The following is a 16,370-nucleotide window of genomic DNA, read 5'->3' on the forward strand; positions in this document are numbered from 1 at the left end:
AAGTCGCGTAGTGTGAACAGTACAACGATCCGACGACTGCGAAAGTCGTGTAGTGCGTCCATGGCGTAACAGGCAGAAACTAAAATCTGCTCAGCCTTGCGGTCAAGGCCTTCTTGGACTGTACTGATTGGAGTGTTTTTGAGGCTGTTGCTTCAGACCTGGACGATCTCACTGACAATGTCACATCCTACATACGTTTTAGTGAGGACGCTTGTGTGTGCCGACTAAAACTTTCGGTAAATACAACAACAGTAAACACTGGCTCACAGTAAAACTCGGGCGGCTTCGTCAGGCCAAAGAGGAGGCCTGCGGAAGCGGGGACGGGATCCGGTACAACCAGACCCGAAACACACCGACAAAGGAGATCAGAGTATCAAAGAGGTTTGAAAGCAGGGTTAGGGTTAGGGTTACCGACTGCGCCCCCTCCCGCCTCCCCACCCTTCCCCGCTGACTCCTCCGCCGGCACTCGGGAACCGTGAAGAGGATGATGAGTCAACTCTTCCAGAAACAGAAGACCAGGAAGGCACCCGGCCCAGAAGGCGTGTCGCCCTCGCGCCTGAATGTCTGCGCTGACCAGCTGGCCCCCGTCTTCACACGGATCTTCGATGGATCACCGTCCCCTCCGGCTTCAAGTGCTCCACGTCTGGTCCATCCAAGAAACCCTCTATCACAGGAACGAATGGCCCGTCGCCCTGACGTCTGTGGTCATGAAATCCTTTAAGACTAGGGTGTTGGCCCACCCGAAGGACGTGCTGGATCCCCCCTGCAGTTTGCCTACTCGGCAAACAGGCTAATGCAGTGGACACGGGACTGCGCTACATCCTGCAACACCTCCACTCCTCAGGGTCATATGCAAGACTCCTCTTTGTGGAATTCTGCTTGGCGTTAAACACAGAAGTCCTCCGCTCCAAACTCACCCAGCTCACTGTACAAGCCCCCACCTCTCAATGGATCATAAACGTCCTGACAACAGGAGGCAGCAGGCGAGGCTGCCGTCAGCACTGGCACCCCCTATCCCCATGGATGTGCACTCTTCTTTTCTCCCTCTACACCACGGGTCTCAAACTCGCGGCCCGCGGGCCAATTGAGGCCCGCAGGACGATATTTTGTGGCCCCCTACTTGGCGTCAAAGTTTAGTGTTAGTGCGGCCCGCGCCTTTTTCGCCGAGTCGTTGCGCGAGTCGTTGCCCTGGGCGTTTTATGTTTGTTTTTTTTATCACTTATGGGCCACCATAGCTCAGGCTCGTGACAGCTTCCGGTGGTGTTATTAACGTTAGTCACTTGGTTGAAAGGTGATTCCGGAGTGACACAAAGTGGAAGGAAAACACACCCTGTCGCCCAGTGCAAGGTGCAGAGACTCAGGAAGTGGGCGGACTCAACAGGAGTCAATCAGTGACCTCATAAAGACAGCAGAGTGTTGCAGTAGGAAAGGGAAAAGAATGACATGCACAGCAAATAGCATGAGGTGGGCGGCACGAACAAAAGCCAAATGGTGGTTAGAAGCTGACTATTATAAAGAAGAAGTTATAGATTATTATTACAAGAGAAATAAAGAGAAGGAAAAAGGACAGATATGTGCGATCGCAAAAGAAAACAAATTTACCAGGAACAATTTAATCAAAAAGAGCAAGTAATTAAAAGATATAAAACATGAGACAATGCACTTGACGTTAAAAATGAAGACAGGTGGAGTAACACGGACGTGTCTGTGTGAAAAGCTCTTCTCCACCATGAACTTTAATGAGTCAAAGTACAGGTCCAAACTTACTGATGAGCATCTTCAAGCCGCACTGAGGGTCTCAACTGCTTCCTCCCTCCAGCCAAACGTGGCTCAGCCGTGTGAGAGGAGGCGCCGCCAGGTGTCTGGCAGCAAGGAGTAGGTAAGAGAAACCCGTGTTCTGAAGAACCCTTCATGCTCTGAACTGTTATTAATAAAGATTGAGAAGACTGGATCAGTTGCACTTTTTTTTGTGGAATACTTGATATCCAGCCTCACCCAGACTCCAGCGGCCCCCGGGTAAGTTGAGTTTGAGACCCCTGCTCTACACAAATGACTGCACCTCAGGAGGGCTGTCAGACTCCTGAAGTCCGCAGACGACACAACGGTCATCGGCCTCATTGGACGGTGACGAGTCTGCATGCGGACGGGAGGTCGCACAGCCGGCCCTCTGGTGCGGTCAAAACAACATGGAGCTGAACGAGCTCCAGGCGGTGGACTTCAGGAGGAGCACCCCAACGACACACATACACAACAACATATTTTGTAGTTTAAACAGTTTTTAACATGTTCATGTCATCATTGACAGTATAAATCTGAGCACACTGTATATGCTGTATATTGTACGCATGCATATACTGTCACGTTCCACCTACCGCAAGTAAATGAAATAACCATATTTATTCCTGCACCATTGCAATATTGTCCTGTCACAAATTTCATTGCTGTTTATTTATATATACACACACACACATATATATATATGTATGTGTGTGTGTGTGTGTGTGTGTGTGTGTATATTATTCTATATTATATATATATATATTATATCTGCACATACCTTTCTTCTGCTTTGTTGTCCTTGTTTCAGCTGCATGTCTATTCTGTGTAAAATACTTTGAGAACCAGGCAAAAAACAACAACGGAGTGATATTCCTTGTAAGTGTACACAAACTTGGCCAATAAAGCTGATTCTGATTCTGATGAAAATAAGAAAATGAAATCGGAGCGTCTGAACGATTGAATAAGCAAGGTGTCGCCCCCATGTGGACGTACACGAGACTTGCAGTGAAGACAATGAAACCATCCCAACTCCTTTCATATCTTTTACGTAAACAGATTAAGAAAAAACAAAGTGTTATACGATTAGTTTACATTTGAAAAAAGGGGGAATTTGATTATAGTTACATTTTTTAGAAGATTTATTTATATCATTCATTATGCTTTTCCCCATTTTATATTATTTATTATTTAATTGTGCACTTGTTTTTAATTATTTAATTACACCATTTGCTGTTTACAAATAAAAAGCTTGTTTATTACCTTGGACCTCTTTTCCGTTTTCTCTGATTTTAGACAAAACCTGAGGTATTCACTTCAGAATATCTGCAAAATAAATAACAGCGGTAGTCAGACAGAGCTTGATGGCTGCTGTGGTATAATCGCACAATGTCTTGGTGGGTTATTTCCATCTCTATATGCAGGACCATCATTGTCTCATTTCTTTCACCCCCGTAGTGTCTTTCTGTATGAAGGACCTGATAAGGATGTCATAATTAATTCACATAATTACACATTGTGTCTACTATATCTACCGCGGGTAAATAAATGACAGTGTATATTCCTGATAGCTACAGACACTTTGTCCTTAATATGAAAAATCTCAGACAGAAGGTCAGACCATTGTCTTTGATTATGGAAGCACGGACATTAAGTTTCCATATGAAGGTTTATGAATCAAACCCTCGCGGCATCCGCCGTTCCAACATCCTGTGAACTCTCGTAGCAACTGATGAGCAACTGAAAGGTCAGTTGCTCATCAGTTGCAAAGAGAGTTCACGTGCGCAACCTTCCAGTGCCGCAGAGAGGAGTGATGCTCTGTGAGAAGACATCCTGCGTGCACACACACGCACACGCACGCGCACACACACACACACACACACACACACACACACACACACACACACACACACACACACACACACACACACACACACACACACACACACACACTTCAGGGACAGGCTGGAATTTTAGATGTTGATTGAATATAGCATTTATTTGTATGATTTCTGTAGCTATTATTGCTATTGTCTCTCTGACACATGAAGATCCACATGGAATATGGAACAGACACTTTTTTTTGTCTCGCCCAATTGTAAAACAACAGCTCAAATCTGCTATGGCAACGACCACTGCAGTGTCCTGGGTCATTTAGGCACACTGTGAAGTGCTTCTGGAAATAAATACAGCTTGTCCCTATTCATTTTCATTGCAACAAGCAGGGCTGATGGACTCTATTGGCTCTGTGATGTTCTCTTTTGAAGGGGTCGCTGTGAAAACGAGAGGCATCACGGTTTTGAGTAGACTCAGGTATAAAGTGTGTTTTACATTTACATTTACATTTAGTCATTTAGCAGACGCTTTTATCCAAAGCGACTTACAAGGGAGAATAACATTCAAGCTACATTGCGACAGAGATTAGTGTAACAACAACATTAGTGTAACAATAAATACTGCAAGGTGGTGCTAAGTAATTGTAGGTTAGGAGAGGAGGTACTCACTGAAGAGCTGGGTCTTCAAGTGCTTCTTAAAGACAGAGAGGGAGGTCCCCGCTCTGGTCATTTTTGGCAGCTCGTTCCACCAACGTGGAACTACAAATGAGAATAGCCTGGATTGCCGTGGCTGTATGGCCGGCAGAGCCAGGCGACGCTCATTTGACGAGCGCAGCACCCGGGGGGCAACATGTGCTCTTACAAGAGCATTTAAGTAGGTGGGAGCGTTCCCAGCAATCACTCTGTAGGCCAGCATAAGAGACTTGAACTTGATGCGGGCGGCTACAGGTAACCAGTGGAGCTCGATGAGCAGCGGAGTGACATGTGCCCTCTTTGGCTGGTTGGACACCAGTCGCGCCGCCGCATTCTGTATCATCTGTGGTGGCTTCACCGCACAGGCCGGCAAGCCTGTTAAGAGGGCGTTGCAGTAGTCGAGACGGGACATCACCAAGGTGTTTCCCTTGACATACGAAGGGGGTCCTCAAAAGTGGATCTTTGTATCACTAAATTCCATGTGAGACTCAATGGAGGGCATTATGTTATTAAGAGGATTGGGGAAATTACATCAATTATTGCAATTACGGAACTTCTTTGTGAGCTGTCTGTGTAGGTTCTGCGTCAGACTCAATGGCGACCCCACTGGGTCTTTCGCGGAAACAAATTGACTTGCTTCTGTCTTCTTGACAAGAGGAATCCGATTCCAGGCAAGAACCCGCAGACCTGGTGCTCCAGTACCTAGTGATCCCAATTCCGCATGAACTCCCAAAAGTGTAGAGGGCTCTGTACAAGCCTCCAGGGTGACACAGTGTGCAGAACCTCCGCAACAATATCAAACATATCAGAGGTGGACAATGTTACATATCCATTATCCATGTGATGACAGATAGATAGATAATCAAATATGTATATATGCATAAAATGTTTTATTTATATATCTCGTATATGTGCATAAAATATTGTATTTTAATTGTTAAATCAAAGGATAATCATAACCAGCATTAATAAGCCTCGGCGTAAGAATCTAACTTAGAGCGTAGAACGACAACTTTTTTGGGGGGGGGGACGACGACGACGACGACGACGACTCGTCATGACGTCATTCGTTTCAGAATTCATCCAATCGGCGTCCTTCCTGGACTTTGGCCGCGCCCCCTTCCACGTCGACTCGCACGTTCGCCATATTTTGAAATCTGCCCCCGTGCGACCATTTGCGAGACGTCGAATAACTCTGCAAAGAGGAAGTAGAGCGGCAGAGGGGAAACGTTTGTTGACAAGCGCACCTGCCCGCGAAGGAGACGCATAGCGTAGGTCCGCGCCCCTTCCCGATCTGCAGCGATGAACGTCTTCAGACTGACGGGGGACCTCTCTCACCTGGCTGCCATCATCATCCTGCTGCTCAAGATATGGAAGAGCAGGTCGTGTGCCGGTACGCTGGCAGCCGCCTGAACACCACCGCTCTTTTAATGTCACGCGTTTAGTTTGAGACCATTTCGACGCGTCGGTCTCTTCAGCGGGTCGCTAGCTGGCCGTGTGCTAAAGTAGCTAGCGTTAGCTTGAGCTTGGGGTCGTCCCCCCCCCCATTCATTTCGTGCCTTCATTTGAAGTCAGGCTCGTCTCTTTTTCCCCCCCCCCGGAATCGGTTCCCAACGAGTCACTTAACAAAAAAAAGAGTCGAGTTCGTTGAATTCGTTCGGTGTAAAAGCCGGTTGGCTCTGTTGACTCGTGAATGGAGTTCTCGCAGGAATCATTTCGCTGTCAGGAAATATTTATTGAGGCGGAAGAATGCGAACTGTGGAGTCCCCTATGGCAAAGTAATGCACAATGTCACACCTATACAATAAGACACATTCGGTGTTAATTATGCCAAATTCATTGGACCTGAATTTAGTCCTCGGTCGTTATTTAACCGTCGATGTTCGTAGGTTTTGGAGTCAAAGACGAACTCGCTCGCCCACTCTAGCCGGAGTGACTCCCGATTCCCAACTCAATCGACTAAGATAGGTTCGCTGCGAACTAATCGCCGGAGAGCGGTGCCTTCAAACTATGCGGCCAACGTCGGCTCGCGTCGCGCCCCGAACGCGGCGTGTGTGTGTCCGCCCTGCGGCTCAAACCGACCGACGCAAGTCACGGCCACGGTATGGCGGGCACCAGACCGGACAGCGCTCGATTCGTTGTCGCCGACGGGCCCGTGATTTAATCGTCGCCGATCACTGGTTGATCGATTATCGGCTGCTCTGGTCTGGCTCCTGACGTGGCGTTCTAGGATGAGCTACGGAAGCCGCTCGCCCGTTGCTCCTCCGCGTCTCTCTTCTGCTTGTGTGCGCGTATGGCGGCTCGCTTCTTGTTCCGTCGCATTACCGCCCGTTACGGCCTCAGAGATCTGCGTTTACAGTTGCTCCGCGAAAGCGACATTTGTGCCCAATGAGAAGACGTTGTAGCCCGGTGTGAAGCTCTTTATACAATTGAAATGCCACACGGAATATTATCTTTAGTGATTTGTTTATCTACCCTCATCTCTACATTTTGCCTTCTGTCTCTTGGTCGGCAGTAACAATAATAATGGTGCGTTTAGCAACAGATTTCGTCGCAGACAATGTTTCCTCCCAGTTCTTCATACGCACGTCACTGTTGTGTGTTGTTCTTTAGGCATCTCTGGAAAGAGCCAGATTCTTTTTGCCTTGGTGTTCACCACCCGGTACCTGGATCTCCTCACCTCCTTCATCTCCCTATACAACACAAGCATGAAGGTGAGACGTAAGCCACGCGCGGTTGATCAAAGAACCGCCCCTCTGTTCCGGAACCGTGAAAAGAGGATGGCGTTAATCAACTCTAATGTTTTGGACTCTTCCGTCAGATGATCTACATCGGCTCCGCCTATGCCACAGTCTACATGATCTACATGAAGTTCAAGGCCACCTATGACGGCAACCATGACAGTTTCAGAGTTGAGTTTCTGGTTGTTCCTGTGGGGGGCCTGGCTGTTCTCATCAACCATGACTTCTCTCCGCTAGAGGTTGGTTCTGCGTGTTGATTTACATTTTTAATGGCTTGATTTGGAAGTATTAACCAATATGTGGATGTGGGCCATTCCTTAATATTGCCATTATCTTCAAACTAGATCCTGTGGACGTTCTCCATCTACTTGGAGTCTGTGGCAATTCTGCCCCAGCTCTTCATGATCAGCAAGACGGGCGAGGCAGAGACGATCACCACCCACTACCTGTTTTGCCTGGGACTCTATCGGACCCTCTACCTTTTCAACTGGATCTGGCGCTTCTACTTCGAGGGCTTCTTCGACATGATTGCCATTGTGGCCGGGGTTGTCCAGACGATCCTCTACTGTGACTTCTTCTACCTATACGTCACCAAAGGTACGCTCTCTGTTGCTTAGCAACAGTCTGTTGAATATTAATGTAACGAAGTTTGGGTCATTTTGTTATGTAGTTGGTTGGTTGTTATGTAGCAGTACCTGTCAATATAGCAATGTTAAAAACTTTTTTTTTTTACCATTTAATGATCCTACACATTCCCGCTCATATACCCTAACCCTACACTGAGTAGCGCAGTACGGTCATATTGACCATCTTTCAATCTTCCTTACAGTGTTGAAAGGCAAGAAGCTGAGCTTGCCAGCGTAAGAGGGCGACTCCCAGCACACACTGCATCTGTGGAGATGACATCATGGAATCCCTCAGAGCAGAGGATGCCTGAGATAGAGAACCAATGGAGGGGCAGAAACCATATTCCTCGAGCATTATTGATGGAACTAGTAAATGTCAACAAGCTCCAGAGTCGAACGAAGATCACTCCAGGTCAACACTTTAACCCTTGGATTTCTGTGTTCCGCTTTTTGCCTTAAACCTTTTACATTGCTGTTCAAATAGAGGAAACACATTTTGTACATGTGAGATGTATACTTTTTTAATGACGAAACACACAGTCACAAATTGGGTCGATACCAAGTTAAATGCACAAATGTACAGTCTTATTAAAGTGTGAGAATGGTGATCTGGATGCCTGAAAGAAGATTAACGTCCCATTTTTCAGTGTCCTTTTTTAAAATATTTTTTTTCAAACCAGTGTACTTTTGTTTTACAGGACTTTTTTCTTTTGTATATCCATTTTTTTTGTAACCCATTACCACTATTATGGCTCTATAATTTGTATCCTCTTGGAAATATTGTTAAAGGCCTAAACACTACATCCATTTTGTAACAACCTAAAATTCCAGAGTCACTATTTGCTACAAATGTTTTTTATTCTCATCGAGGCATTTTTGTAATTAAACACATCAAAATCGAACACGACTGACTTTAATAGCAACACTATCCTATTATTTGCGAGAGCTTGAATCTGCTTTTCCTTGACCTGCTTTGAATTGCAACTCCTCATTTCAACTCTTACCAGATGTGTTAAAAGTCATGTTTTCCTACAAACTGGTGTTTATTGTGTTTCTGATCATTAGATGATGACATACATTCAGTGCTATTGCACAGTATCAACAAACGAGACAGTGTGCACTATGTAAGAGTCTTCCAGTAATGACCCCAGCTCAGTCAGTGCAATAATAATACAACGATTGATTCACTTTGTGTTTCAGGACAAAAATTAAGTTTTGGCTGTCCTGTCTGTTGCCAAAATTAAGACTGTTTGTGACATTTCCTCTGTCTTACATTGTGAACAATAGGTGTGTGAGGCATTAAACATTGGAGGAAAGAATTGATCATGTTTAGATAGGCTTGTTACATTTTCCAAAATTCTGCAAAATATTACATTAGGCATTCCTCATGAATTATTCAACTTATTGTCCTTTTTTGCATACCACCTCTATAAAAGAGTTATCAGAATAAGTAGCTGTTGACTAAGTTGAATATTATGGAAATAAACTACCATTTGGGTCTGTTATTGTTTATATTCATAATTTAATATAAGAAATTTCACATTTTAACGTTTATTGACTGAATAAGTTGGCAGTACAGAACTTAATGCAGGTAACTATGTTGATAATACATTTAGCATAGTTCACATTCAATTGAAGTTCTGTGCAGGAAGTAGTTGCAAAAGCTGTAAATAAGGAGTATATATTTACACATTGATTAAAATATTCAATGTGATTAATACAGTCTGCATTCTAGGTACATCGTTCTCAGTGTTTCTGTAAAGATTAAATTATGACACGCCATCCAAGTCAAAATACATAAGCTAATTGTTCCATGAATTCTAACACTACTGAGGTCTGGAAAAACAAGTACACTTGATGCAAACACATTATTTAAATTTACAAGGCTTCCAATTTGATGCCTCAAACTGAAGCCACAAAATCTTTGGCTCATGGGAGTGTCCTCAACCAGGATACAGAATTCCTACCTCCTCCTCCTGTAATGGCCTCTCTGTCAATGGGTTATAAGTGCAGATGGATTTCCCTCCCTGGAAATCTACATTTTGTTCTTCCCAAACACTGAGGTTTTGTGCAAAGTATCAACTGTGTGGACTCCACCATCGCTTTCAAACTGCAAAACAGAACATTTATAGGAACAAATCAAATATTATCAAACATTTTGCTGTTATTGACAAATACACTAAAGTAGGTCATGTATGCATTACCCATTTCTGTTGCATGTAGAACAACTGACAGATGGTGGAGGAGGCGTTAAAACCGACATTCAAGACGGAGGAGAGCAGGGCTGACAGCAGAGCCAGGCCACAGAGCACACAGAGCAGGGCCAGGCCTCCGACGGACAGCAGGAAAACTAGGAAAATTAGGTTATTTATAATTCAAGTTTCCTTGAAATATGTATGCCAGCCTCTCCCAGTGGTGGAAAGTTTCAGGGTACAAGTACTTTGTCACAGTACTTAAGTACATTTTCCAAGTATCTGTACTTACCCAAATATATTCAGTTTCGGAGACTTTTGCTCCATTACATTTCATAGCAAATATCTGTACATTTTACTCGACTACAATTCTAGCCAGTTACTCTAGTTTTAAAGAATACAGAAATCAGGATTTCTATTTATGGACATAACCAAGACGAAGCACGAAGAACCAATCAGATCGCTTGGTCTTGTATCACAGGCTCCCGTTGGATATGACAAGTACTTTTACCTTTAATAATTTAAGCTTATTTGAGAGCGAGTACTTACATCCCACTTACTTTTACTTCCGTAGAAATGTCAAAGTGGTACTTTCACCTTGATTAGAGCAATTTCGTCTCGGGGTATTTGTGCTTTTACTTAAGAAGGCCCGGCATACCTCTTCCACCACCGTCCGTCTCATAGCGGATGATAAACACGAAGGGCTCGGTGCCCAACTGTTGGGAGTCACACCTACCCTCCAGGCAAGCACAGGCTGCTGCAGCCATGACGCCGGTGGCGAGGGCAAACGCGAGGAAAAGGCCCACGGGTAACGTGGCCATGACCCCAAACAGCAACACCGCCAGTGCTAGGACAGGGTGGCTTTCGAGGTAGCGGCCCACTCTGGTGCTCATCAGTTCTGACACCTGGCGACAAGCGGAGAAAACGTGTCAGTTCACCTCGGGCCAAACTACTGCCCTAATCACTGGGGTGAGATGTGAGGTAACACTGGGTAGTGCTACGCCATGCTCTGCTTTATTTATCAAGGTCACCCTTCCCACAAGTTCTTCTTGTAAACCATCCCCCCCCCCCCCCGCCTCATGGGGTACCCCACTAAACTGGCATTCAATGTACTTTTCCGTTAGAATGAACAGTTGAAGGGCAACACGGACTACAGACGGTCGAGCAACCTTGGTGTTACAGTAAATGCCGTCCGACCGGGAGCGCCACCCTTCCGGGCTCCGGGGAAGACTGCGGCCGCAAGGCATCTCGCACATCTGCGGAAGGAAAGAGTAAATACCAAACGCTGATTTGTCTCGGCTGAACAAATTGCGGATGCCATATTTTTTTTTTTCCGCTCTCAAAAGTAAGTGCAGAAATAGACCTCTTCGGAACAATCTAGAGTCCTGTCGATGTCGACCCGGCGGGACGCTGCGACGGAAGCAGCCGGATGTGACGTCATTCTACCGGTGATAATTGCGGCGCCACAGCAGAACACATCAAAACAATAATAATAATAATAATAATAATAATAATAATAATAAATAAATAGATAAATGAATGTGCATATCATTAGTGTTTTTACTGTCTCCCTGTTGCCTGGTGGCTAGTTACTGCTTTGGCCATTCACATCGATCCACATGTGCCATTGTCCACTTCATTACAATCACCCATCTTGCTTTCCCCCCCACACTCATAATTCACTGTCATAAAATCACCGTTGTCAATAATTACTAGGATTTTATGGCCAGTCCTCCACGCCCCAGCCTAATTGCTCCATAAAATTCAAACTCTCTGTATTGGACAGGCGATGAATCATGTGATTTGTTGTGTAAAAACAAAAACAACAAAAAAAACCCAAAAAACATCACCCCCTCTCCCCTCTTTGTGAATCAATGAATCAAGTTTTCTTTCGACAGAACAATTCAAGCTAGACAATAAATAAAGGTATAAATGAGATTTGTTGTGTGTATACCCTTGAGACATGTCCTGTGAAGGTCTTGGCTACTTTTTCCTGAAATAATAAAAACACACATACATTCCAGTGGCTGTTGTCGAGCCATTGAAGGGAGTTTTTGGGGGACTTTCCTGGGAATACAAAATAGTAATTTTCCAGAGATCCACCAGAGGGAGCACTCATCTATGCGAGTTATCTAAAAACAGAAATCCTATTTGTACAGGCATGGGATCAGCAAGAACAAAATATCTGAAATGTTAAAATATTTGTAATCGTAATTATTGACCTTGATGTATAATACCCATACAACCCCCACAGCAAAACACCAACTGATTGATCACTTTGAATTTCCCTGCACTTCTGTTGTTTCAATGGTATTAAGTGGTCCCATGTCTCTCACCATGACACAATAGAGAGTCTAACCAAGTTAGATAGCATAAAAAAAATATTGTATGTAATCGAAAAATACTATTGTGTGATGTGTTTTAATCTGCACAGGAGAAATGAGGGGAGAGACTCTAGACCTGGGACTAGTGATGACAACTTATTGGGCCCTTTGCAGCTACAGGCCGTACCAATTAATCACACTGTTTTGTATCGAGTAAACAGGGCAGATTTGTTTTGTCGAGGCGCCGAGTGAAGAGAGAGAGACTGTGTTTACCTTTCCAGACTGTTGAACACGATGAACTCACTGAACCAAGGCTTCAGAAGTTATAGATGCTGTACAAGCTACTGAGTTATGAATATTTGTGTGTGTGTGTGTGTGTGTGTGTGTGTGTGTGAGTGTGTGTGTGTGTGTGTGTGTGTATAAGAGCTTCGGGGGAAGGAAGAAGGGAGCGAAAGTGAGAGGACTCAAATGCACGTGCCGCAATTGTTGCATCAAACGCTTTATTTATACTTTACAACCCTTTAATCAGGTTCTTTACTCCCACCAGACGTCCCTGTAGAAAGATTTCAGTGGCATTTTGACAGCTTTTTTTTCTCGCAGCTAGGCCCAGATCTCAAGCAACGGTTGTTAATGTGGTTTAGGGTGATGAGAGGCCGGAGCACCAACACACCAACCAAGCACCAACAAACTGTGTGGCCCTTGATCAATAAAGGGATTTGAGCAGGGCAGCTCACAAGCCCACTGGGAGGGACTTCTCTATTGAAATTTAAAAAATGTCACATTCAATCACGCCCAGACTAAGTAATAATACCGGGGCATAAATGACATGTTGTACAGCCTTTTGATTTCAAAATAGAAATTTCCAAGATCTTAATTTTGAAATCCAAAGGCCAAAGGCTGGATCCAATATTTATATAGACCTAGTTTGAGTGCTCCCATGACACAAAAAACGATTGAACTTTGTAATTTAAAAAATGGCAATAAAAAAATGCTTTTATTTTGAAATTAAAAGGCAGTGCAACACGTATATTAGATCTCAGAAGCACATAGACTTCGCTTTAGTGTTCTCATTCATATGGCAACATGTTTTTTTTTTTAACTTCTTAAAATTTAGTTGTGTAATTTGTAGACTGTCCCTAATACGTAATTGAAACAGCTACCAACTCTCAGCGCCGCAGCTGTCTGTGAATCAGCACCTCATTCCGGGGAAGCGATCAGCCTCTCCCTTGGCAGTTCCGGACGAATGTCCGTTATAACGTGATGTTTATCATGTGAAAACTGGCTGCTCTCATGCCCTATCAGCATCCAGTGTTGTGGTGTGGGCGGGCCGCGCTGGTATCCAATGAGGCCACGGAGGCGTGCTGGCGGTGTGTGTGTGTGTGTGTGTGTGTGTGTGTGAGAGAATGTGAGGCACTGATAGGCGGCTGAGAAGTCACAGCAGCGGCCGGTGCTGCAGCAAGTATAGTGATGACAAAATTCTTGTAAATGCTATGATAAAATTTCAATTATTGCCTCGTCACCGGCCCAACAACCAGTGGGTCACCGGGAATCTTCCTCCTCCCGATTAGCCACTCCGGGCCTGGATTTCAGGGATTTGTCTTGGATGGTGATGGTTCAATGCTCTCGCGATGGGTGGCGTAGGTGTGTTGGAGTTCCGGCTCACTGGGTAGCACTGTTGCCCCACAGCTCTCGTCTGAGCCATGTTTGAATCTCATCGTGGGTATCCTCTTCCCCCCAAAGACCCTACATTTCAAATTGTAAGACTCTAAATTGATGTTCAGGTTTACCATATGTGACCCTGCGACGGACCGGCGTTCCATTCAAGATGTCTCCTTCCCTTATGCCTCTTGGCAGCTTAGATAGGTCCCGGCCAACCCCGTGACCCTGCAAAGACCACAGACTATGGGTGGACCATGACGTGCACAAACATTACCTAAAGCAGGAAACATCTAAAGGAGCACTGGGAGGTCTTAAAACAAATAGCTGTTGAGGTTCACCAAATTTGGGGGAATACTTGGAATGGGAGGCAAAAGGCAATAACTTTTTTACACGGTGACACACTCCTACACCCATAGGCCATGCTGCAGATTATCCTAGCCTAGCCTATCCTAGGCTGAATACTGAATATGACATGTATACCTGAGGATCACAAAATTATATCAGTGCCTGAGTGAAAAATCCCTGCTAGTTTCGTCAAGTGACAAATTGGGATGGATGGTATGTTCGCAAATTCCCATAAACAACTAAGAAGGTGAAAGAGCTAGAAACGCCTCCGTGATTTCATGTTGGGCGAACTGATCCAAATCTTACCTCAAACATCATGTTTCCATTACCCTAAACTGAGACTATGTCACCGTTTTACCTCCGGTGTTGAAATCGCGCTCTGCGCTCGTCCACGTCTTCGATCCCGCCGGACGTTATTGGAGGATGCTGGGAATTAAAGTGATTTGTGAGGGATTTGGCGTTCCTTTGTTGTGTCCGTCTCTCGGCTTTCCATTGCTCCTTTCTTTCCCCTCTCTCTCTCTCTCTCTCTCTCTCTCTCTCTCTCTCTTTCTCTCTCTTTGTTCTTCCCTTTAAAGCGGAGCACAGGTTGACGGTCAACAGCTCCACGCAGGAGAACAAAATGTCTTCGGAGCCTGCATCATGTCTCCCAGAATGGCAGTTGTACTTGTGTGTGTGTGTGTGTGTGTGTGGGGGGGGGTTCCTGTCCTGTGGCCCTGGAGTGCTCACGGCTCAGGCTCAAAGCCACCCCCCCCCCACACACACACACTGGGTGCTAAAAGGCACTGCAGAGATCAGGGTTAGAACCTGAGCCAGACAGCCCCACCCAGTCAGCTCCATTGCCACAGATACCAAAAATCCCCTCCATCTTCCCGTTGGGTGGAGGAGGATGTGTTTCATTCAACTATACAATAAAATATGTTGCGTGATCCTCCTCCTCATTCTGTATTTACATGCACCTAACAAGCCATTACGTGCTGATGTACAGTATATCAAATAGAGTGACTGGAGCGAACCAATTCCACACTGTAGATGATCATAACAACAGGGTTTGCAGTGTCACCCACTTAATCACGCGTAGTCGCTCAGTGTACCTTATCCAGTGAGTTTCCAATTCTTAATTAGAACAAATCAACACAAAACACAACAACATGCACACTTCCACTGTGGTACCGTTGTAATCTTACGGCGAGGCGACTTTTTTTTGTCGTTTCCTTTTTTTCGGTCAAGTATATGGAAAATCGTTAAGCAATTCTGCAAACGAAGAGCGGTTTATTTATTTACTTGCAACGGAAGTTGGGTCACCGGGTTTGCAGAGTATTCGTTTCGAAAAACTCGAAAGAAATCATAGCCTCACAGGAAACAAAATAACAACAAAAAAGGATAATCAGCAGGTTTCTCATCAGATATTCTATTGCTATTCCATCTCTTCCGACTTTGGTGTTTGATGGATCGGCGTGCATGCATTCTGACACACTGGTTGATTTACATTTGAGGAGAGAGTGGAAACAGAAAGTAAATGAATAGGTCAAGACGAGTGGAGGAGGCCGCGATTACGGAAAGGTGATGGTTTAGTAATAAAGCCTCATCCATCATGCGGTCGGGGCTCCTTTGAGAGGGTCTGACCTCACGGAGCCCCCGGCAGCGAAGCAGGAGAACGAGAGAGAGAGAGAGAGAGAGTGAGAACGGGTAGAGCGATGGAGACGGCGGGTCGCGGGAGTCGCTCCTCCGTCTCACTAATAAAGCTGCAGTTGTCCTTTAGCTCTTCTTTTATTGCGTCACGACGCGCCCCCTCCGGGACGAGGGGGGGGGCGGGGAGCCCCCCCCCCACCCTCCCTCTCCGAGACACCATGCATCAGAGCCAGACCGTCCACTTCCACGCTCGCTCATTAAAACCCTGCTCGGCTGTCACGGGCCGAGAGGCTGAATTTATGCAGCAGCAGAGAAAAAAAGCTTTCAATCTGCCACACTGCACGGGATTAATAACGGCTTTAGCTGCAATGGTACCGGGATAACCTCATATAAAACTGCTTGGATCTCCCATACATCCCTGTGTACACATAACAATTTGCAATTTGTCCACTGGTGGAGGAAGTTCTCTGGCCTTTGGCTGAAGTAAAAGTACAAACACCCCATACAAATGATTCTAGTAAAACTGAAAGTACAACATCGACTTTTTCGC

General features: G+C 45.2%; 2 protein-coding genes across 2 annotated transcripts; one reads left to right on the top strand and one right to left on the bottom strand.

Annotated features, from left to right (window-relative positions):
• Positions 1–5,467: 5,467 nt before the first annotated feature.
• On the top strand, positions 5,468–9,183 carry LOC307237461 (ER lumen protein-retaining receptor 2-like). Its single transcript, XM_080010176.1, has 5 exons — positions 5,468–5,697; positions 6,918–7,018; positions 7,126–7,284; positions 7,390–7,642; positions 7,875–9,183. The coding sequence occupies exons 1-5, from the start codon at positions 5,607–5,609 to the stop codon at positions 7,907–7,909; spliced, it is 639 nt and encodes a 212-aa protein (XP_079866302.1). The 5' UTR covers positions 5,468–5,606; the 3' UTR covers positions 7,910–9,183.
• LOC307237462 (lipid droplet assembly factor 1-A-like) lies at positions 9,178–11,293 on the bottom strand. The gene is made up of 6 exons (XM_080010177.1): positions 11,227–11,293; positions 11,033–11,119; positions 10,600–10,768; positions 9,876–10,021; positions 9,639–9,781; positions 9,178–9,335 (listed from the first exon to the last, which is right to left on the bottom strand). Exons 2-5 carry the CDS (start codon positions 11,117–11,119, stop codon positions 9,707–9,709), a joined length of 477 nt encoding a protein of 158 aa, XP_079866303.1. The 5' UTR covers positions 11,227–11,293; the 3' UTR covers positions 9,178–9,335; positions 9,639–9,706.
• Between the last annotated feature and the right edge of the window lie 5,077 nt (positions 11,294–16,370).

Source organism: Zeus faber (assembly GCF_960531495.2).
Source record: "Zeus faber genome assembly, chromosome: 11".
Taxonomy (NCBI): Eukaryota; Metazoa; Chordata; class Actinopteri; order Zeiformes; family Zeidae; genus Zeus; species Zeus faber.